The 23,089-nt window shown below is 43.3% G+C and overlaps 1 protein-coding gene across 2 annotated transcripts in view; it reads right to left on the bottom strand.

The window, feature by feature from the left end:
* Window positions 1–23,089, bottom strand: part of MARCH3 (membrane associated ring-CH-type finger 3) — a 135,699-nt gene that overhangs the window by 15,916 nt on the left and 96,694 nt on the right. For both annotated transcript variants that reach the window (XM_023764270.1, XM_006081076.3), the window contains exons 2-3: window positions 19,641–19,884; window positions 16,304–16,508 (exon numbers count right to left, since the gene is read on the bottom strand). In XM_023764270.1, the coding sequence (XP_023620038.1) occupies window positions 16,304–16,508; window positions 19,641–19,828 (393 nt within the window). In that variant the 5' untranslated portion in view covers window positions 19,829–19,884. The remainder of the gene's footprint in view (window positions 1–16,303; window positions 16,509–19,640; window positions 19,885–23,089) is intronic.

Genomic DNA, 23,089 nt, shown 5'->3' with positions numbered 1-23,089 from the left:
GTCATTCTTTACCATAGCAACCGGTTCCTTTCTTTTTAACTTTGACCACTGCCAGAAATAATCTATGTATTTATTATTTTTAATTGGATTTATTGGGGGTAACATTGGTTAATAAAATCATATTGGTTTCAGGTGTACAATTCTATAATACATCATCTGTATATTGCATTGTGTGTTCACCACGCCATGTCAAGTCTCCTTCCATTTAATCTTTTTATTTATGTACTTTTTTATCCGGTTTCTTTCTCCTTAGCAGGTAAGTTCTATTATACAACATTCTTCTGGCTTGTTCACAGTTATAGCCCCACTTCCTAAAATATTTAATTTGCACGTAATAAGTATTAGTTGAAGCAATATATATAAATTCTCTCAAGTCAGAGGATTGCTTTGGGTAGAAATTAGATGAGTTTAACTGAAATATATACATACATATATCACCCCTACTCTTTTGATCAAACACAGTGAAGTAATTTTTGCCACAGACACACATTTAGCAGTGGCTCTGGCATTTACAGCAGTGATTTGGCAGAAGCACAAGCCATATTCAAGGACACCCTGGAGATTTGTGACGCTCCCTGGAGAACTTAGGCCAATAAGCCAATTAATGGGCTATAATGCTCCATAAATACTATCTCTCTGTCTGGGACATTATAATTCGGCTCTGGCATTATTTAAACAAATGCTACACACATCACACCAATGGTTTGAAATTTTCCAAAGATTAGATTAGCAGCACAGCAGGATTAAATGGCAAAATAATTTTGTATATTCACTTGCAACTTCAGATATAAGCAAAATGGGAATCATTTCCCGCTAATTACTTTAGATCATCACTGTGTAGAAGTGATCACAGCCAACTGGAGATTGCTTATACGACAAACGAGAAGATGCTGCAGAGTTAGGTGACATATGTGATCAATGTAAAGCCAGAAACATAAGAGGAGATAAACAACCAAGAGAGGATAGAGAGCAAGAACACAGGAATTTCCAGAAGAAATTGATAAATAAGATGGACAGTGCCCAAGATGGAAATGATTTACTTTGGGAGATAATGGAGTCATACTGTGTAGTCACGTATAAACAGGACACAAAGAGCAGCTCCCAGTCCCCTGAGCCCTGCTTCATTCTGGCTCTCATGGGGCCCCTGACCCTCCAGCTGGTTAAGTTGCTGGAGTTTAGAACCCTCTCTGCCCACTGCTGCTGGAGCCCAGGTTTCTGAAACTTTCAATAACTACTTCTAGCAGAAGGACAGGATCACGCGGTAAAAGGTGCCAGGACAGTGTACCAAGAAAAATCCCCGAGTGGAACACTAGACAAAAGGTGAGACGATGATGAATAACAGGAATAAGGAAAATAAATCCCTATTTTGACAACTGGGGATGTTTAAAGGAATCGAGAGGGAGAAATCAAATTCAAAACCAAAATGGGACCACATTTAAAAATCTGTATCCCTCACTATGTAGTGAGAATGTAAATATAAAAACTACCCAAGCAGCCCAGCTGGTGTTGCTAAATGGTTAAGTGTTGACCCATGAACCAAGAGGTCACCGGATTGATTCCCTGTAAGAGTACATGCCTGGGTTTTGGGCTTGATCCCCAGTAGCGAGTGTGCTGGAGGCAGCTGATCTCATTGATGTTTCTATCTCTCTATCCCTTTCCCTTTCTCTCTCTCTAAAAAAGATCAATGAAAACATATCAAACAAACAAACAAACAAAATATCTAAGCAGAGTGTGGTAGAGGGATTTCAATGAAATGTAAAATAAAGGAGAGAACAGACATTCTCCCCAGGGCCACATACTCCCAAAGTAAGCAAGAATGGGAACACAGAGAGAGGGAAAAATTTCTGCTAGATGGAAGAACTGTGAGAACAGAGAAATTTTAGATTCACAGTCACTATAGTTCAATGTTTTGCTGCCCAAAGGACCCCAAGTATGTAGGAGGGCCTGGCTGATCTTGCTGACACTAGACCAGTGATGGCGAACCTATGACACACGTGTCAGAGGTAACACTCGAACTCATTTTTTTGGTTGATTTTTCTTTGTTAAATGGCATTCAAATATATAAAATAAATATCAAAAATATAAATCTTTGTTTTACTATGGTTGAAAATATCAAAAAATTTCTGTATGTGACACGGCACCAGAGTTAAGTTAGGGTTTTTCAAAATGCTGACACGCCGAGCTCAAAAGGTTCATCATCACTGCACTAGACGAATCCCGGCAATGAATGGATTTGAAATCTCTCAAGGCTCCACTTGAGACAATGGCTTAAGTTCATGAGCCATAGTAGTATTAGGTGGTACCTCTTCCCATCCTCAAATTTCAAAGGGATCCCAAGAGCATTCAAGTAATTTGAATTGTGCTATGTCTAAGCTGGTCATGATTATCAAGATTTCAAACAGCCCTGGCCAGTGTGACTCGGTTGAGCATCATCCCGTGCACTGAAAGGTTGCTGGTTTGATTCCCAGTCAGGGCACATGCCCAGGTTGAGGGTTCGGTCCTGGTTGGGGTGGGTACAGGAGGCAACCAATTGATGTTTCTCTCTCATCTCTCTCTCTCTTCCTCTCTCTCCCCCCTCCCTTCTTCTCTCTCTGAAATCAATAAAAACACATTAAAAAAATACAGACTTAAAAAAAGATTTCAAACATTTCAAACTCTTCCCTAACCTCCTCACATCTAAAGGGTCTCCCTCTCTCTGTCCTGGCCAACCCAGCCATCTGTGTGTAGTGCTCCCCAGGACCTTTTGGATATCCTTCATTAGGTATGGGCCCAGACTATCAGAATTCCAGGTAAAAATATGCCATCCTATATAATAAAGAGGGAATATGCTAATTGACCATCATGCCCTCACAAGATGGCGGTGTCCACAGCCACAAGATGGTGGTGCCCAGTCCCTTCAGCCCCGCCGGCAGCGAATTTTCATGCGACCATTACCTTTTAAAAAAATCTTTACCCAAGGATATGATTATTTCTTTTAGATCATCTGTTCTCGGGAGCAGGCCTAAGCCAGTAGGTGGGCATCCTCAAGGGCCCCAGACTGTGAGAGGGTGCAGGCCGGGCTGAGGGACCCCCCATGTGCATGAATTTCCATGCCCTGGGCTTCTAGTAATGTAATAAGAGAGGGGGGCACCATTTTATATTTTGCTGGAGTTATTCTCTTGATTATGTTCAGGCCATTTTGCTACAAATCTTATGAAGCTGTCTTCAGGGAAGACATTCTTAAGGGGTAGGAGCAACAGCTCAAATGACATGGGCCATGGTATCAAGGGCTGGATTTATACAAGGGTGAGCAGGAGAGTGGCTGGATGAACACAGCTCCTGCCTGTGGGAAAGCTCTGCTCCATCTGGGAGACACACATACATTTTAGCTTCAATGATCCTGAGACATGTGCCCCCGATGTGTCCCCAAGGCAGAATCAAGCCAACCATGGAAAAGCCCAAGTTAATAACTAGCCCAGTCCTGCGTATGTGCAGACTGAATCACTAGCTCTCCATTTAAGACTAGCAAATTATATCCACGGTGGTGGCACCCACAGAATTATAGTATGGCCTCCTTACAGAGGAGGGAATTTGCAGTGAAGTGTTGAAAAGCTTCCCTTACTTTTCATGCTTAAAACACATTAAGGGTGCAGGAGACATTTTGGAAAATCTACATACTTTGTAATTTATGTAACTATTTTCCTAGATCAAGGGTCCCTGACCTGGGCTGTAGGGCTTCAGAAAACCTGTGACCCCTTTGAAACTGGATGTCTGTGCATTTCAGGGGAGAGAGTTCAAGCCTTTTTTCCCTTTCAATGATAAGTTGTTGTTTTTTAATGGATATGTTTGACATATAACATTGTGTAAATTTAAGGTGTACAATGTTAATTTTATACATTTAATACTGTATGATTGTCATTGTAGAGACATCTAGCAACTCCATCACATTATATACTTATGCTTTCTTTTAGCAGCTGGAATAATTAAGTTTTAGTCTCTTAGTAGGTTTGATGAGTATAGTTCAATATAGTGGTCTATATTCATTATAATGAGCTCAAGCTTTTCTCAGGTTCTCAAGCACATCTGAGGGGAAGAAGCACTGTTCCAGAGCATTTATGTAAAATGTCCCAAGACACTCCTTGGTCTAGTCCAACTTTCTGAGATTTGATGAATTTAATAATATGGGCAGTCGGGTCTCATCGTTGGGACAAAGTTCATTGTTCCCACATACAGTGCTCAGCATTTACCCAGGGCTGGGAGCTAGGCAATAGCTTTTGAATTGGAACACCCATGTGTGGACAAATTAAATTCATTAGCACCCGAGTCCCACTCGTTTTATTGGGAGAAATTCAGGGTCAGCCAGCAGCTAGAGCGGTAGAGAAAAGAGGCCCTCGCCAGCGTGCTGGAGGGCTGAGGGGACCCCTGGCCTACGCAGCGCAGCGTGTTCAGATAGTAGTTAGTCCCTGGCTGGTGTCCTTGGCGTCTACTCTGTCTTTGTTACAAGGTCTCAGCCATTTACAGAACTCTCCCTTATTTCCTTCCACCTGTCATCTTTGCTTCTGAAATAAGAACCATTTGTGTAACACCAATACTTAACTTTAGAAAGACATGCATTATGTGGTTGTAACCAAACCTGATGCTTTCAGATGACCTGCTTACGTCTTCAATGTGGAAAAGATTAAGAACAAAACAAATTCACCTACATTTCTGGGCAATCCAGTTGGCTTTTAAATGTAAGAATGGAATTCTAAACACTTAACACATTCAACTATATGGCAAAAAGGAAATCTGTGTATATGGTATTTTGTAGGGCAGCAGAATCAAGAAGGCAATCAAATTTAAAAAAAATCAATGTACAAACGATATTTACATACAATAAAAGAGTAAAAATAAGAACAGGGTTTCATCACATAAACTGACAGGGAGAAGGCAGGACTTTAAGAGGGGGAAAACCATTGGAGTCTCTGTGCCAGTTTCCTCATGTCTACAATGGACAGGGTGATACATACAAATAGCAGAACAGTCACGTGCCTACAGCAGCGGCCTGGCGTAAGGACTCAGCAAAGGATAACTACTAGTAGCAATATATTAAGGTAAATAGGATGATGAGAAGGAATACAAATTAAATAAAACTATGGCAAGGAAGGTTAAGACACATTTTCTATAAACCTGAGACTAGACCTTGCAAACATTATGGTACATGAGGGAAGCCAGTCACATAGGACTGCATACTGTGGGATTCCGTTTGTAGGAAATGTTCAGAACAGGCAAATCCAACATGATATCAAATAGAGCAGTGGGTGCCTAGGGATGGGAGGATTGTAGAGTGAAGGCTGAAGTGTGTGAAGCTTCACTCTAGAGTCTAGGGTGATGAAAGTGTTCTAAAATGGACTGTGTTGATGGTCACATAACACTGTGAATATGCTAAGTGTCACTTAATGTGCACTTAAAATGGGTGAACTATATGGTATATAAATTATCTCAATAAAACTGTTTAAAAAATAAAAGACTGGAAAATCCCCCTGGTAAAAATAAATTGAAGTGTCCTGTAGATTTCCCTAAAAAATTCCTCTATCTTGCATGAATTCTGGTTTTTAGATATTTCCTTTTTCATCTCATAGGGTTACTTTTCAGATATATCTATATCTATATCTATATCTATATCTATATCTATATCTATATCTATATATATATATCGGTCAGGTACCTCTTATTAACAGCTGAAAACATGTATATTTTGATGAATGAATGACTTCTGGGTTTCAACGTTCAAGTCATAGATTTTAAGCAGATGAAGCCAGCGTTTAGAAAAATATTAGAGCCATTTTATTACTTCCATCTCTCATCCTTTTCCCATCATCTCCCAGCCTTAATGCAATGAGCAGGCCTTTGGAAGCAGGAGGCGTTGCATTATTTTCTAGGATAGTGATGGTTTTCCCTTGTCTCCCAATTTTTGCTTTTACTGATTCTTCTCAGATATAATATCCTTAAGGGCCTGTAGATTTTGTTTTACAACTTCCTGCTGCTCCTGCTTGCCAGCATTTCCTATGTGCTATATTAGTCATTTCCCTTGGAGCCTTAACAGATCTTGAACCTGACAATTTATTCCAACTTTCTGCTTCTAATAGCATCACTGGAGGTGAAGCAGTGATGAAATAATGTGCAGAAAAGATTTCGTTTTCTTCTTTCCATCTGACCTCAATCTTCACAAACAAATCTACACATTTTCAAAAGTGGCATACCTTTGAGTCAAACCCAGTTTTCAGTATTCTAAACTAAGAGCTTCAAAGCAGGTTTTCCTCTTTCATATTGCACAAGGGCAAACATAACTTCCCTCTCATATATCCATCACCGTGCAAATCTACTCCTCTAACTCTGTAATAATGGATTGCACAGAAACGGCTTTACCCCAGACCACCTCCAGGGTCCCTATCTTTTCAAGAATGAAGGCAGGCAGTGATGAGGCATGGCATAGAAACATACATGCAGCAAATATGGAGGAGAAAAGCAAAGCCAAAATACCTGACAGTTTTTTCTTATCTTTTCCCAAGTCTGCTGCACCTGTCATAAAAGGTGCAGCAAATAATTGGGGCACTTATACAAATAATTCAAGAGGAAAACTAGTGTTTTCCTTCATGAGTTGTAAAACCAGGTTTTATCTGAATTACTTGGATGACAGTCTTGAAAGAAATTTACCTACCAAAAATGGTGTAAGCATAGGATGAGTGATGAACCTTCATAACCATTTGTAAAAGGAGAGAAAGGGCTCTTAAACAATATTGAGTTCAACAGGCTTTCAAATAACATCTCTCCCTTAGGAGTAATCTCAGAAGAAATTGGTGGCACAATAACCCAGAAAAATGAAAGCTCAAATGCAGAGAAAGAGTAACTGGATGAAACGAAAAAAAATAAATAAATAAGAAAGGGTCTATAAAGTCCCTTGGAAACCGAGAATGACTTTTCTGGCTTCCAAATAGGATGATATACCTGAGAGCTTCGTTTCCCAGCTGGACTAGGGTATAAAGAGGCACAGAGAAGTAATGCCATTCCACTGTCCCAGCACACAATCTGGCACAGCTCACGGTTTTGTTTTTAATGGACTTTACTTTTAGAGCAGTTTTAAGTTCATAGCAAAATTCAGTGGGGAGTACAGAGTTCCCATATATCTCCTGCCTTGCCACATGCATAGCCTCTTCCATTCCAACATCCCTCAGATAGTGGCACACTTGCTACAATGGATGAACCTACATAGAGACAGCATTATCCCCCCAAATCCATCGTTTACATTAGAGTTCACTATGGGATTGTACATTCTATAGGTTTGGATAAATGTATAAAGACCATAGTAGTATCGTGCAGAATAGGTTCACTGCCCTAAAAAATCCTCTGTGCTCCACTCTTTATTCCTCCCTCCCCGCTGACAGCGCTGGAGTTAAGAGAGGAATTCAGCATCAAGAGGAAATCAGGGCTTTAATCCACATTTTCTTCATTCTCCCCTTTCTGAGTTACATCTAGTCCCTTAAAGAGGCTGGTAAAGAAATCCTCAAATCTGTGCGTGCTGCACATGTGCATGTCAACGAGCAAGTGACAGAAAGTACTTTGGAGCCAGGAAGGAAGAAGCCAGATGTCGAAAGAGCAAGGGCTATGGAGCCAGAGACCTGCTTTCTTCTGCTTCCTCCACTTACTAGCCCTGTGGCTGGAATTTTTAAAGCTCTTTCAAGAATGACTTAACATCTCGGAGTCTCACCTTCCTTATCTACAATATGGAATAATACCCGTTGCAGGGATACCCAAGACACTGAACTAAGATGGCTCCATGTGGTGTATGGCACGTAATATTTCCCCTTTGCCCATAAAACGGTAAGTAACTTAAGAAGGAAAAACGTTGGAGTGTGAGCATCTTAAGGATAAAAGCAGATGGACTCAAAGGGAAATTAATGCCACTGGATGGAAGTGTCGTGTCCAGCTCTGTGCCTTTTCTAGAAAATGAAATTCGTAGCACCAACGGGCACAGCAGGGTGTTATTCAGTGAATAAAGGACCAAAGATCTCTCACTGCCTTGCTGAAGCAACTTCTCCACTTCGCTCATTCTAATACAATTGTCCATTAGGCAGCATTTAACCATAATCATGTATTGCTCACAATATTTCACACCATCATTTGTTTAAAAAACATGTATTCTTTCTTTGGAGTGAAGTGTCAGTTGTGGACACAAAACTGAAGAGGCAAGAGGATGGCTGGCAGGAGCCCTCGGCGGGGAGGTTTATGCATATTCTAGAACTCTGCGTTGGAAATCTGCACCAGGGCAGGGCGTCTGCAATTTATGTCTCTCTCCAGTTCATCCTGGTGCCTCATACGTACCCAGGGCCGTTCCTGGGAGCTAATTGTGCTTTGTGATTTCAGCAAGACTTAGGAGAAAGATGGTTCGCAACTGCAGTCATTCAGTGACACTTCACTGCTCCTCTATCAGCTCCCCTTTACAAAGACACCCTGACCTCCCATCTAATTATTTCTAATTGTCTTCTTTTCAAAGCAGTGGAACTCTTGGAGTCCAACACTAGCTGTACTATTTGTTCCTACATTTGGAATTAGCTCAAAGATCCAAAATCTTTCAGGATTTTATGTCGCATTTTGTTTACTTTCTCTTGTGCTTGGCCCAGATGTGCTTAAGGTAAACCTGGCTGGATTTTCTCCTATATTTGAGACTACCTGAGGATAAATTAGTGAAGACTACATTTTCTCCCTGGAGTGCTAACATTTGTTAATTCTAGGTAGTAGATACACACCTGATTGCTATCTTATTCTTTATCCTCCTCTGTATTTTTAAAAACAGAATAATTAAAATAAAAAAAGTTGTGTGGCCCTGGCTGGTGTGGCTCAGTTGGTTGGGTGTAGTTCCATGCACGGAAAGATTGATGGTTTTATTCCTGGTCAAGGCACATGCCTGGGTTTCAGGCTTGATCCCTGGTAGGGGGCATGCAGGAGGCAGCGGATGGATGTTTTCCTTTCACATTGATGTTTCTCTCTCTCTCCCTCTTCCTTCCTCTCTCTCTCAAAATAATAATAATAATAATAATAATAATAATAATAATAAAGTAAAATAATAGATATGGTCATGTAATTTCTTTTATGCATGGGACTGGATTTTCCCTCCAAATTAATCCTTCACCAGCCACGGATGGGCTAAAGACATAGGCACCAAGCCGTGAGCTCACTTCCATCTGGCACGGCCATGTGAACACTTTGGTTGGCTGGCTTTTTTAATGAAGTGATTTTTAATGAAGCAAGCTGTGAAGTTAATAGGTACCTTAAAACAGCTTCTTTGTAACTAAGCTTTAAGTAAGGAAGCAACTGCCAAATTAGCTATCAAGGCCAAGAGAAACATTCAAGCCTGAACAACTGCAGGATCAAGGATTGCTGGACGTCGGTCATCAGGCATGTCATCTCAACAGCTGGCATAAAGGATGGTGACACAGTCCACTGGGAGGCTGGTGTATGGCAAGAGGAAAATAAATATAGCATTTATAGCATTTTACTTGACCTTACCAGGGGTCAAGGAAGTGCTGGGCCAGCACTAGGGCATATAGGCAAGTGCAAGATATTGAATTGTTATTCTTACCACTGTTCATGCTAGAATGCTATCTCTTAGCGGTTCCTTTACCTTGTAATTGTGAACCAGTCATTTCAGCTCACTTATAATGTGGGGACAACAGGAGAGATCAGAAGGTTCAGTCTTTACTACCCTGAGAGAAAGATATGCTGACAGCAGGCAATGCACATAGCATTAGAGAACTCTTTTAAAGGTGGGAGAAACACCTAACTCTGGAATCTCAGCTGTAAATAGTACATGGGTAACACAAGAGGTTGAAGAGGGCTGGGTGGACGTAAGCAAAAGACAAGGCCCGGGGAAACGGGAGAGTGCATGACCCACTTAAAGGCATTCAAATTCTTAAAAAAAAAAAAATTCAAGAGAGCACACCTGTGTGCATGAATGAAGTCACCAGTTTGTGAGGTTTGCTTTATTCAATGGTGAGGAAGCTGATGCAAAGAGAAGAGAAATGCCTTGTCCAGGTTCTCAGTGCAGGTCATGGGGCCAGGATGGAACCAGGCTCCCTGCGGCTATCCCAGGGTGTCTGTCTGTATTGCAGTTCTAGACTAGCAGCCCAGTCGTGACGTTAGCCCTGCTTGGGAAAGTCACTGGCAAAGGTTTCACTCAGTGGGAGGACCTTTGTTCTGTTGCCCATACAATAGACACAAAGTCCCTCACACACTCCCTTCCGGTACTTGGCATTTCCTTTGTCCTTCATGCTACAGCGCCTTTTTCTGCTTTGTGAGGCCTTAGCCTCACCTGGATCGGGTAGGAGAGTGGCCTCAGGTACTTGGAGCTGGAAAGGAGGGGCCTACTAAACCTGGTGGCAGAGCAGGAAGAACCTGTGCCAGCCCGCCCGGGAGCTCAGTCTGTGGTGGACACGAGAACGGGAAGTGGGAACTCCTTGTGGACTCAACTAAGTCCCTCCCACGTTCCATTTCACAGACGCTGGGTGTGGCCTTGTCTTTCATTTCATCCCTCCAGAACACAGCATGGAGTGGACAGAGAGGCCTGAATGCAGGACCAAGAGACCCTCTTACTTTCTCACTGAGGGATCTTCACCTAACATCACTGCCGTAAACTTGTTTCTTCATCTACCAAATGGGTAATAGGATCCCCCTAAACCCCCGCCCTCCCCACCCCCCGACTGTGGTGAAGTGTTTGCCTGCACAGTGCTTATGTTCCCGAAAGCTTGACAAATACTAGCTGGGCCTGAATCTTTCTGATTTGGCCCGATCGCCCCACCCCCACCACACTTCTCTCAGGCCTGCCAGGCGCTGCACTGTGAGGGGCTCCTGCCACCTGCCTTTCCTTACAACTGGAGGGAAGACTGATGACTGCGTGGGAGAAAGGACTGTCAGAATCACCACATTGCTGTGTTGCTCAAAGCAGTGTTGCTAGTTTGTATTATATAAAAGCCCTTGTCCAACGGAGTCTTTCTTAAACTGTAAGGGCAAGGGGTCGGTTTCTTTGATTTACAACCATAGGCCGAGAATACGATATATGGCTTGCAATTGGGGGAGGGGAGGTTCTCCATCCATTTATATAATGAGCAAGTGCTTCTTGGTTGCCTGTCACATGCTGTGAAGAGGGGAACTTGCCCGCCTTCCTTCAAGGAATGGAATAGGTGGTCCTCATGCCTGGGAATCGCCTTGAATCAGTTTATACCCCCCTATACTGTCATTTCCTAATTACCCCAATGGTACGAGGGCTTGCTGATGAAAATAAATACTCTGAAACCACAAGCTCATATTTTTACTTAAATGAATATATTAACTTAAAAAACCCCAAAACCTCACTACAATAAGAGTCGAGCAATGTCGCCACCTGAGTCTGATATGTACGTATTAGGAAGGTTTAAGTGAAGTCTTAAATGTATTAACTAGCAAGTGCCAAGGCACAAAGTGACTTCTCCACAGCAGTTCAACTCTGCTCCCTGCTGTGTAGCTGGAGATTACACTGAATCCAGGGCACGCTTTAGGACCAGCTTCCTCCCGTGACTTACAAAAATAATCATAAATAAAGCGTTTGAAAAAAATCCCCCATCCTCATCTCCATAGCTTTACATCCCATTATTCTGAGTAACTGATGTGTGTGAAAACACTCCCTTTCAATTCAGCTAAACCTCTGATTCACAGGGAACAGCTTTTAAATTGTTCATACAATTCTTATCAGTCAGCGGGGTTTGCGTCAAGGAAACAGAAATACGAAAACCTAATCACTCCGCCTGTGAACAATCACCGCGTCTCCCTGATTGGAGGAAGGACGGGTCCTGGGAAGCCTTTCCTCCAGATTTCCACCACTTCCTGGCTGTTTCATTTTAATCACGACCTTGTGGAGCTGATCTATGACTTCAAGCGTTTGCCGGGCAAGGCTGGGTGTTACTGATACACGTCTTAGGAAAAGCAGTTACTCCCATCACCAGAAACTGATGTTGCAAGCACGCTATTTGCACATAGGAAGATGGACTTCCTTGGCAACCTGCTCAGTCAGATGTGCAATCACGGCCGCAGGCTGGAGTCAAGGCACACGACTTTGGGAAACAAGCCATGGTATTTTTATTGGTTTGCTCTATTTTACCCTTATAAAGGAACGGTATCAGAGTTCAACTCAGAGAAATGAGGAAAACTGAAAATGAGCAGGAAGGAGACTATAAAACCGCCCAGGCTGGTCATTCAGGGAATCCTTTTATGGTTAGTGGATGTCTGTTGACTGCCTTCTACCAGGTCATTATTCTTGGGGATAATTCATCTCACAAATTGACACATCACCAACAGAAAATATGTAGCCTTCACGAGAGGCATGCTAGCTGTGCCAGCTGTGCAGAGAGGAAACACATGGGTTATACCTGCTCTTCCTTCTTGCTGTGTACAGTTTGAATGTTTTCCTTCCAAGCTTTACCTGATTGGATGCAGACCTTATGAGATTTACATCAACTGGACTGTACAGGACATTTACCCATGTCTAGAGAAAACCAGATGATCCAGATGTAGCTCTTGGGTTGAAACTAACTCTTGTTATACTGGCTTATTTAACAACAAGAAAATATTTAGGGCAATGAATTTACCAAAAGAGACTAAAAAGATGTAGTCTGGCCATGTAGGTAGGCAGGTAACTAGACACACACTCACACAAACATGCACACACAATCATCTTGAGGTATAAATTATATACCACACAAAGTATCCTTTTTTGTTTGTTAATTCCTACCCGAGGATGTTTTTTCATTGACTTTTAGAAACAGTGGAAGGGAGGGAGGGTGGGAGGGGGAGAAAGAGAAAGAGAGAGAGAGAGAGAGAGAGAGAGAGAGAGAGAGAGAGAAAGAGAGATAAAAGAACATTGATGTGAGAGAGACACAATTGGTTGCCTTCCACACACACCCCGACACCCCGACTGGGGGCTGCGTATTGAACCTGCAACCCAGGTATGTGCCCTTGACTGGGAATCAAACCTAAGACCCTTTGGTGCACGGGACACTATAACCATTGAGCGACACGGGCCAGGGCATACAAGGTAGTCTTTTAAGTGCAGAGCGAATTTTTTTTTCCCTCAGAAGACCTATAGCCTTGGACCTTCAGCCTTATAGAGCCTTATAGAGACCAAGAATATCAGGAAGAGCTTCTAGCTCATCTTCCTTCATACTTCGGCTCAGAGAAACTGAGCCACCCCACCCAGACGGTCAGTGGTAAAGTGGGGAGGTGATGCTCAGTTTGGACATGCTAATAAAATCCAGCCCATTGCCCTAGCCGGTCTGGCTCAGCAGACAGAGCCTTGGCCCATGAACTGAAGTGTCCTGTGTTCAGTTCTGGTCGCGATCCCCAGCCCCAGTCAGGGTACATGTGGGAGGCAACCAATTGATGTGTCTCTCTCACATAGTTGTTTCTCTCTCTGTCTCTCCCCTTCCCTTCTACTCCCTCTAAAAATCAATGGAAAAATATCCTCGGGTGAGGATTAACAACAATAACAATAACAACAAAAACCAGCTCATTGATTCGCTATTATGAATAGAAACTCACTCTTTTGTGGGAAGGGAGAGGAAAGACTCTATGTAGCAGCCCATGTTTAGGTACCAGGTTCCCAACCTGTTAAAAATGAACTTCCAACTGCTGGCTACAGAGAGTTCAGGAAAGGAAGTGAAGGAGAAGTGTCTTTGGAATAGTGGTGTTAAAGAGGATCAAGGGACAGGGTCAGTGGGGGAGGTTGGAGGGGGGAAGGGGGATAAATGCTGATGGAAGGAGGCTTGACTTGGGGTGGTGAACACACAATACAATATACAGATGATATATTATAGAATTGTACATCTGTAACCTGTATAATTGTATTAATCAATGTCACTCCAATAAATTCAATAAAAAAAATGGAACAAAAAAAGGGGGGGATAAAGGGCCATGTTGAATGAGGACTGAGTTACTGAAAAGTGGGAGTCTGAGGTGTTAAAGTAATTCCGACCAATGTTAACGTCTGGGTGCTGACAAATAAAATTTATAAATGACTTTTCCAACTGCTTCCTCTAGCAACAGGAGCTGTTATTACCACATCGATTTTAAAATTAAATGTTATGGAATTTTCTTGCTTTAATGAGAAGGCAGACCTGACTGGTAAATAAAGTAATGATTAAAGCAATTAAAAGAGTGAAAATGAGAAACAAAGTAACAACCTTTAATGCTTCACCCAAATTGGCAGGTTTTGATGATTTACTTAACAGATTCATGTTTATCTGGAGGTAAACGTACTGAGAAGCAATGGTCACTATGATAAACCCTTCCTTTGGTAAGGGGGAAAGTCAGTTAGTAATGTCATCTGTTTAAAAATCTCCCTGCACCTGGTTCTCATTTGTCCTCCAGCTGAGAAACCAAAGACAACTTCTTTTTATTGCTTGTGGTCAAACAGCAAGTTCATCTCGCCATGGGATGATCAAACGGCCAGCCTCCCCCGGCTTGAGAAGGTTTGCCTTTCACTTTCAACTTGTTCAATCATCATTAACTCTGAAAAACGTCACATTCCATTTGTGCAATGAAAATTTCACCACCCGCAACCGTTTGGGTGAAGTTTTTGTAGGCGAAGCCCTAAATCTTGAAGAGCACCTCACACATTCTCAAGGTCATTTGCCTTGTTTCCTCATTTAATGACAGTTGCCTAAGATTCTGGAGTCTGTCTGTGTCCCGACAGACATCTGTGTGTGGATAGGTTTCCTTCTCTGGGAGTCAGTGGGTTCCCTGGGTGATACATTACGGGTGTAATATGAGAAACTAAGTTGTGTGCATATGTGTGTACACACACACACACACACACACACACACACACACTCCTTTGTTATATAACACCCATAATACCCTGGGGTTTTTCCCAAGCAAAAGCAAAGTCTTCTTTACTGGGAGGTACTAGTAAGGAAGGCCATTGGATGCAGCCCACTGAAGCAGGGTTTTCTTACTGTGGAGAGCCAGCTTGCCCGGGGAAGCTGCCATATCAACTTGGGGAAGTTCCCAAAAGTTTCTAGAGAGGGGAAATAGGCTTCTTTTTAAATTTTGCCATTGGGCTTGAGAAATCTTCATTTCCTTTGTTTATTATTTAATTATATTCCCCCCGTCTGCAGAGAAGTTCTGACATGTAAATCCCAGTGCATGTGGCAGAGGGCCAAATCCCTGATGGGCAAGCTATAAATATGAATTTCTGAGAGTGGTTGTCAAGCAGCAAGATGGCTAAATTAAGAGGCCACTTGATCCAGAGTCTTAAAAAAAAGCATAGAGTTTATCGGGGCAAGTCAAATAAATTTGTGCCATTTGGCAAGCAAGCCATAGCTAAAACAGGCCTCAGTTACAAGGTCCTGATTAAAATTTCAAGGTCAAACCCAAGAGAACACATATGCAGAGCTCTCCAGAGCCTTGAGTGCCAAGGCGCTAACACACTGTTTTAAATAGTCCTCCAGAAGGGCTTCTTGATTTCCAGCTTTAGTTTAATGCCAAAGTTGTGCTGGGCCAGCTGTTAAAGTAAGGAGAAGGTTACTAGCATGTCTGGATTATAGGCACATTGTCTTGGGTCTCTTTCATAATGTATTAGAATATTTATTGTTGCCAAGATCCAATTTTTAATTGGCTGGTAGAAATCGAGGGTAGGAGAGAGGACAAAATTAGTCCAATGATATTTTCCAATTCCCCAGCTCATACAAGACCAGACCCTTGGTCTAAAGAAGAATCATGTGGCTCCTAAAACATAAAAGAGAATGTCCCACCATTTTAACCGCTGGCTTGATAACACCACCTTTTAAGAAAAGAGATTCTAATACTAGGTTATTAATTGAAAAAAACTTGTATAAATTTCCTGGGAGAGATTGAAAAAAAAAAATTCAAACACTTGTATACCCAGTATTCTTCTAAGTGCTTTATAAACATTAACTCACTTAATCCTCACAGCACTTCCAAGAGGTGAAGTAACTTACATAGGTCACGGAACTATTCAAACCACTATGCAGCAATACTTTTTCATAAAGACCTTTCAGAATACACCCATTGATTGGTTGCTTCTCCTGTCTCCACCTCAGGGAGGTCAACTTTCTACTGCTGCTCCTGAATGAGCTAGTGAGTTCTCTCCGTCTGTGTCAACTATGCATGCACACACTCTCACGCAAAGCTATTTCCGTGCTTCAGTGAAGCTGCACAGGGTTTGTGATCTGGGCATAAAAGCAGACATCATTTGCTCATTAGAGCTAAGTTTTCGGGACGTGCCCCAATTACTGACCTCCACTAACGGCCTGGGTTTGCGCTCGACTGCAAACCTGAAGTGGCAGAGTTCACAGTAGCTGGTGTTTGAGGATGACAGCCAGTGCTCCAGGCAGCTCCGATGAATTGTCCCCAAGGTCCCCGTACATTCACATGGAGAGAGCAAGTCCTCTTGGCTGCTGCCCTCATGGCAGATCCTGCACATCGGCCGGTCATTGAAGGGGCTGCAAGAGAGGAGGGGCACCTACTGGTCACTGGGCTAGAAACCACTGCCACGCGGATGGTCCTCTGGCTCTGTGTCCTTCACCCCTCCCCAGTGGCAGCTGCTCAGAAAAGACAACTGCCTTAAAACCCCAAATCTAGCCCTAGTCGATTTGGCTCAGTGGATAGAGCGTCGGCCCGAGGACTGAAGGGTTCCGGGTCCGATTCCAGTCAAGGGCACGTACCTTGGTTGCGGGCTCGATCCGGGGTGTACGGAAAGCAACCAATCGATGTGTCTCTCTCACATCGATGTTTCTCTGTTTCTCCCCCTCCCTTCCATTCTCTTTAAAAAGAAATGGGTAAGGATTAACAAAAAACAAAACAAAACCAAAACCTAGATCTACACTTGTACTTGGCAGTGGGGCCAGTGCCATGGTCCTCGAGCATCTACTTTTGCCAATACAAAGAAATGGGGAGTGGCCCAGGGCCAAAAATGAGTAAAAACAAGCAGCATGCTATTTTTGCCTTGGGTACAGACGTAATCCAGGCAAACACCAATTAAAAAATAAAAACCATCCCTCACCATTAAGGACAGAAATTGCTTTTAAATAATACCAATTGTAATTTCTGGACAAACTGTGTTTTTAAAACCTGGCCAGGACACTTGAATACCCAGAGGTTCCTTTCATTTCTGCTTTCAATGGGTGTGAGGCTGAGAAGAGGGGAGTAAACTGGCTGCCAACCCAAAACCGCCACACAGAAGGGCGGTCTGAGCCACAGCACAAAGCTGAGTAGCAGGACTTTCGTAGGATGCTCTCTGGGATGTTAAGGACACTAAGCTGAAAGCGAGTAATGAGAGGACACCTTTTACCGAGGTGGCCTCTGTCTAGAGCTCTACCTTTAACTTGAAAAAAATCACCCCTGCATGTTTTGTGGAGGCACCTGATATAGTGGTTCGTGTGGCAGGCTCTGGCGTCTAGTGGCCTGGGCTCGAACACCAGCTTGCTACTTACCAGCTGGCTAGCTTTGGACAAGTAACATCATCTCTCTGTACTTCAGTTTCCTCATCTCTAAAATGGGTACAGAGAATGGTGCCTTCCTCATATGGTGATTGTGAGGATGAGAAAGGATAATCCAGATGAGAAGCTTAGAATTGGGACCAGCATATAGTAAATGCTGAGTTAATGCTGTTTTCACTCGTAGAAAAATTCAGGTCATGGAAATCAAATAACGGCCATAAACTAGCAGCCATTGGAAGGGTCAAGCAAAGATGACCTCACTTCTCAGTGGATATGGTGTCCTGTATCCACTAAGAGGACTATCTCTTTCTGATCGACATGTTTTTATATTGCTCAAACTCTCCTTTATTGGGCATTAGATTTTAAAGTATGTCATCATTGTATGTGCCAACCTGAGGACCAAACTCTTTATCCACTCTCCCCTGCCTCTTCTTGTCCCCCAAAGATGAGAGTGGCACCACTCTCTGACACCATCTTTGGTCCAAATGGAAACAGTCATAGACACACTGCCATTTCCGACAGGCCTTTCCAGGGATGATCCTGGGAATGAGTGAAGGCTAAAAGGGGATTAAAAGGGAAAAGGACCTCCTTCTCACTTGCCCAAAAGACTCACTCATGCTCAAGGGCAGGATAATAAAGTTTAAAGAGTTGACTTCTTCTCCCTCTTTATCAACGGCCTCTTTCATTCACATTGAGCCACTTGCATGAGCCACTTCTCGTTTACATTACTACGTGATGGGAGAACACATAAAAATTACACACACACACACACACACACACACACACACCGGAGTTCACAAGTCTCATTTTAGTGCTATAGCCTGTTGTTCCCAATCAACCGAAGTGTTTGATGCCTGCAAGGGTGACAGGTACACATCAGCTATCTGTCTCAGTTCACAGATGAGCAATGATGCTCACTGCCTCATTGTATTCTGAGTCCTAACAATTGTGTAGAAGCTTCTCAAGAGGTAGAAAAATATATATTGACTTCCTTCCCCTCCATGACTTCCCTTTGCCATAGCAGCACAAATTGAAAGTACATGGACAATGTTTATGACATGCATGGATGTGTGAGTCCATGTCTGGTGGACACCACGTCCAGGCTGAAGGCAATAGAAAATACGGCAGTGGCCCAGTGGTCGTGCTGCAGGCACATGCTCAGATCTGTGGACCTGTATCTACATTGGAGGGGTTGGCTAAATTGCTCAGACCAAGGTATGTGGTCCAGGTGTGAGTGACAGACCCACATTTCAGGGTTAGAAGAGTCAGCGCTGATATCAGGAGGCAAGTCCGGTGAGGATATACATGTTACATCCACAGGTCAAGTCCCACTTACCCATTTTGAAAGAAAGCTGGAGAAGTCAGGGTGTACTTATTGGCCAGGCAGCCTGTAGCTGTCAATCTGTCACTGGGCAGCAACAGCACAAGAAGAGACCTCCAGGGACAAAGTATTGGCCTGAATAAGCCACTTCTGGGCTGTTGAAAGCCTTTAGCTTTGCTTTGGTTCATCACTCAGGGGAGACAAGTGTGGGGGTTTTAACAATAGTAAGTTTCATAGGGCAGGGTGTGTATGAAGGATCATGGGGGGCCCATGAGGAGCAAAGGAGGGAGCAATAGAAGAGGTCCCCAAGGGGGATGTGCCAGAGAAGAGACATGCCCAGGAAGTGGCCCTGGTAAGTGCTCCTATCAGGCAGTGCTGATTGGCATGCACACCAGGAGTAGCACTTCAAAGGTTTTGCCCACAAATCCAATTACTTTGGCTCAGTCACCTGAAATCAGTGCCTCCTTCATTCTATTCTAACATAGGGTTATCTTTGTCACTGCCTGGAGACAATGAGTGTAATTACTGTTGCAATGTCAAAATAAATGTAAAGCAAGGGACTCTGTCTTGTGGGATCCTTCCCTGCCCGGCTCTCTGCAAGTGTGTCTTTAAGCGAAATTCGTGAATTTTAGCTTATACCCTATTGCTATAGAAACAGAACTTGTGTAGTCTCCCCGCCCCCACCCTCTCCCCTACCACCTCTCACCTGACACAAAGACCTGAGCACTAATTACATTCCCTTTTTTTCCCATCTGACAAAGAGTCCTTCGGATCAATTACACGTTCATTTATTTTAATGTTAATTGTGGTACTACCTCTGGGTGGCAAGAGTCCGTACTACTGTTGACAGCAGCTGCCCGTCCTTGGCCGAAACTTGCATGACATACTGTGGCTGCCCATTCACTAGGCTGCCACAATCCTCCACAGTCTTCACCAGGGGCACAGTTGAGCTGGTGCAGTCTGGCAGCACTTCTGGTAGGTGACTGCAGCGGCTGGTTGTCATGGTAACAGACAGCAATTACTCTGCTAATGGCTTCCGCATTCATACAGGATTTCCATCTAAGAGAGATCAGAAAAACAGTTTACTTGGGCAGGGTGGTTAATAGGAAATGGAGAATTACAGGCTACCAACATCATCGTGTCATTATTTAATATAAATAACAGGGGTAGCCTAGACGTGGCTCATTATCTTGTTACCATTTAATATTCACGCGCACACACACAGAAGTCACAAGAAACAGTGGAGGTAGCTCTGAACAAGACAGCGAGCATGTCAGCGTACATAAACATTAGGATCCCTGCTCTGGGAGAGAGGAGGGAATGATGGCTCCAAAGCTAGATCGGAAGAGAAGATAAGCAGCTCTCCCGCTCTGCACCAGAGAAGCAGTAAGTCTTTGTTGACACTCTCTAAAAATTACTAGAATCATTACTACTGATCGCAACTATTTTATTCTTGGAAGCAATTTATTCCCCATGCAGTTTCATTCTAAGATACTAAGATTAATAAAAAGAGAGAGAGAGAGAGAGAAAAAATAAAAAAAAATCTGGCCAACTAACACCTTGTAGGACAATATTTGCCAAACATGAATCATTCAATTAATGTACAACCATTCTGACTTTTGCTATATCTTTGCTTATAATACAACTAGAGGCCCTGTGCATGAAAATCATGCACTGGAGGGGAGGGGGGTCACTCAGCCTGGCCTGTGCCCTCTCGCAGTCCGGGACCCCTCGGGGTATGTTCACCTGCTGGCTTAGGTCCCATCCCTGTCGGCAGGCAGTCAGACATCCCTTTCACAGTCTGGGCTCTCGCAGTCCTGGACCCCTCGCTCCTTACCACCTGCCTATAGCGGAGGCGGGAGAGGCTCCCGCTACTGCCGCTGTGCTCGCCAGCGGTGAGCTGGCCCTATGGGAGCACACTGGCCACCAGGGGCCAGCTCCTGCATTGAGCGTCTTGCCCCCTGGTGGTCAGTGCGCATCATAGCAACTGGTCGTTCTGTTCGGTCGATTTGCATATTAGGGTTTTATTATATAGGATTATCTACTTATGTCTTGAAAATTAACCTCCCTTAAAAACTTAACCTATTTTCTTTAGTCTTAAGTAAAGTTATTAATAAAATGACTAGTTGGATGATCTTATTACATTTTTTTCCTAATAGACATTACAATAAATACACTAGTATTGAGTTTTGTTTATTTATGTACTACCTAAAATCTATGGACACTGCATTGTCATAAGGGAACACATAGGAGTATGGAAGAAACTGATACGTGAGATCTCTACTGCCTATTAAAAATAATCCATTCTTGCCCCTAGCCAGTTTGGCTCAGTGGATAGAGCATCAGCCCACAGACTGAAGGGTCCTGGGTTAGATTCCGGTCAAGGGCACATACCTAAGTTAAGGTTCCCCAGCCCTGGTCAGGGTGCGTGTAGGAGGCAACCAATCAATATGTAGGAGGCAGCGTGTAGGAGGCAACATCTCACATTGATGTTTCTGTCTCTCCCTCTCCCTTCCACTCTAAAAATCAATGGAAAAATATCCTCAGGTGAGGATTAACCAAAAAAACCAAAACCCACAATAATAATCCATTCTTAATGACAGCCTTAGCTCCCTGACACATAGTCTATCATGCAAACTGCTAGGAATTCCGTTTCTGATCTGTGTGGCATGGGCTTGAATTTGACCTCAAGTTCAAGGCAGTGAGGCCCACTGGAGTGAGGAACCCCACTACATACAATATTAAATCTCATGTGATGTGTAAGAAATAGAGGGCTTTCTAGTGGAATTATTTAGGTCTAAGGGTGAGATGACATAGTTTCCCAGTCCATACAGGCCATTTCTGTTCAGCCTGTTCCCCTCAAGTTTCTGAGCCCGACACGACCTAGATAGAGGCAGGGTTGGTTGGCAGATGGAGTTCATGGTCAATAACCAGTCTGAATGGTCAAGGCCCCAAGTCTAAACGAATCTTCCCCCCGAACCCTAAGAGAATTTTTGAAATTCTTGAAAAGGTTGTTTGCTCCCAGATATATGTCTCTACTTATTACACTTTACTTGACTCCTACAAGTCTGGAAAACAGGATCTTCCCAATTTCTAAAAAAATGTGCATCAACTGGACATTCTTAGGATGAGAATGTAGTGTTTCCAGATGAACTGAGCTGACACTGTCCCTCCCAACAAGCACGTGTCAAGCAGGCCTGACCACCAAAGACAACGGATGGGAATGGAATCCCTTCCTTGTTGCGGAGGTGTCTGGCTCAGCACGCACCCTTTCCTGTGCTCCTTGGCTGCCACGAGTCCTCTCAGGGTCTGCGGTCTGGCCTCTCCAGGAGCCTTTTGGAACCTCAACAGGGCTGTGAACACCAACTCTATTCTGAGTCCTGAGATGGAGGAAGAGGCAGGGCTGCCATTGTCATGACTCTGGTGGGCTTCTCAACCACCAGGTACTTACTGAGCATTCAAGGAACATACCTAAACAATCAGCTAGTATAGTTTTGCTTTTTAAATAGGAGTTGTTGCTTTTTTTTTTTTTAGCATCAGAAAACCAGGAAGTATATGCTATGGAAAGTACAGAAAAGCACAAAGAAAACAATAAAACTAACTCATAACCTCACCACTCAGATAATCACAGTACACTTTTTGGGTGGCTGTCTTTTTAATTTTTGGCAGAATTGGCAGGGTGGAGTGGATTTGCAGCTGGGGCCAGATAATGTGGTTTTTATTTTATTTTAACTGAGTTATGGTAGCTCTCAGGCCACAGAAAAAAAGGATGTTCAAAGACCGTCTTCTAAAACTATGTCTAATCCTACCCCCTTGACTTGCCCTTATAAAACCCCATTGACATGATTTTAAATTCTCATGATGCCTCACAGTCACAGAGTGTAACTTCCTGGCACAGCTCTCTTGCTTCACAAGGCAGCCATAGATTAAGAGCCAGGGGTGTCTTGGCAGGAAAAGCAGACACAGTGACCTTCTTGCCGCATGGAATCATTATGTCTGGGTGCACTATGAGCGTCTATTTTGGGGTTTTGCATAATTCCAACTCAGAGAGCCAAACGCGTCCTCCCTACACTGGATGGAATCGGAAGAAGGCGGAGGAGGGATGCACAGAGTGAGACCAGGAGACCAGGGCTGTCAGTGCTTAGGTCTCTCAGGCGCATAATGCCTCCAAGTTCATTTACTTATAACCTAGACTAAGTCCTCATCAAAGGAAGTAGTTCTAAATGCATAACCTCATTTTGCAATGAAATACCCTTAAAACAAT

Source organism: Myotis lucifugus, unplaced genomic scaffold (genome assembly GCF_000147115.1).
Source record: "Myotis lucifugus unplaced genomic scaffold, Myoluc2.0 scaffold_0, whole genome shotgun sequence".
Taxonomy (NCBI): domain Eukaryota; kingdom Metazoa; phylum Chordata; class Mammalia; order Chiroptera; family Vespertilionidae; genus Myotis; species Myotis lucifugus.
Note: the sequence above shows the minus strand (reverse complement) of the source record. Positions and strands in the feature narration are given on the sequence as shown.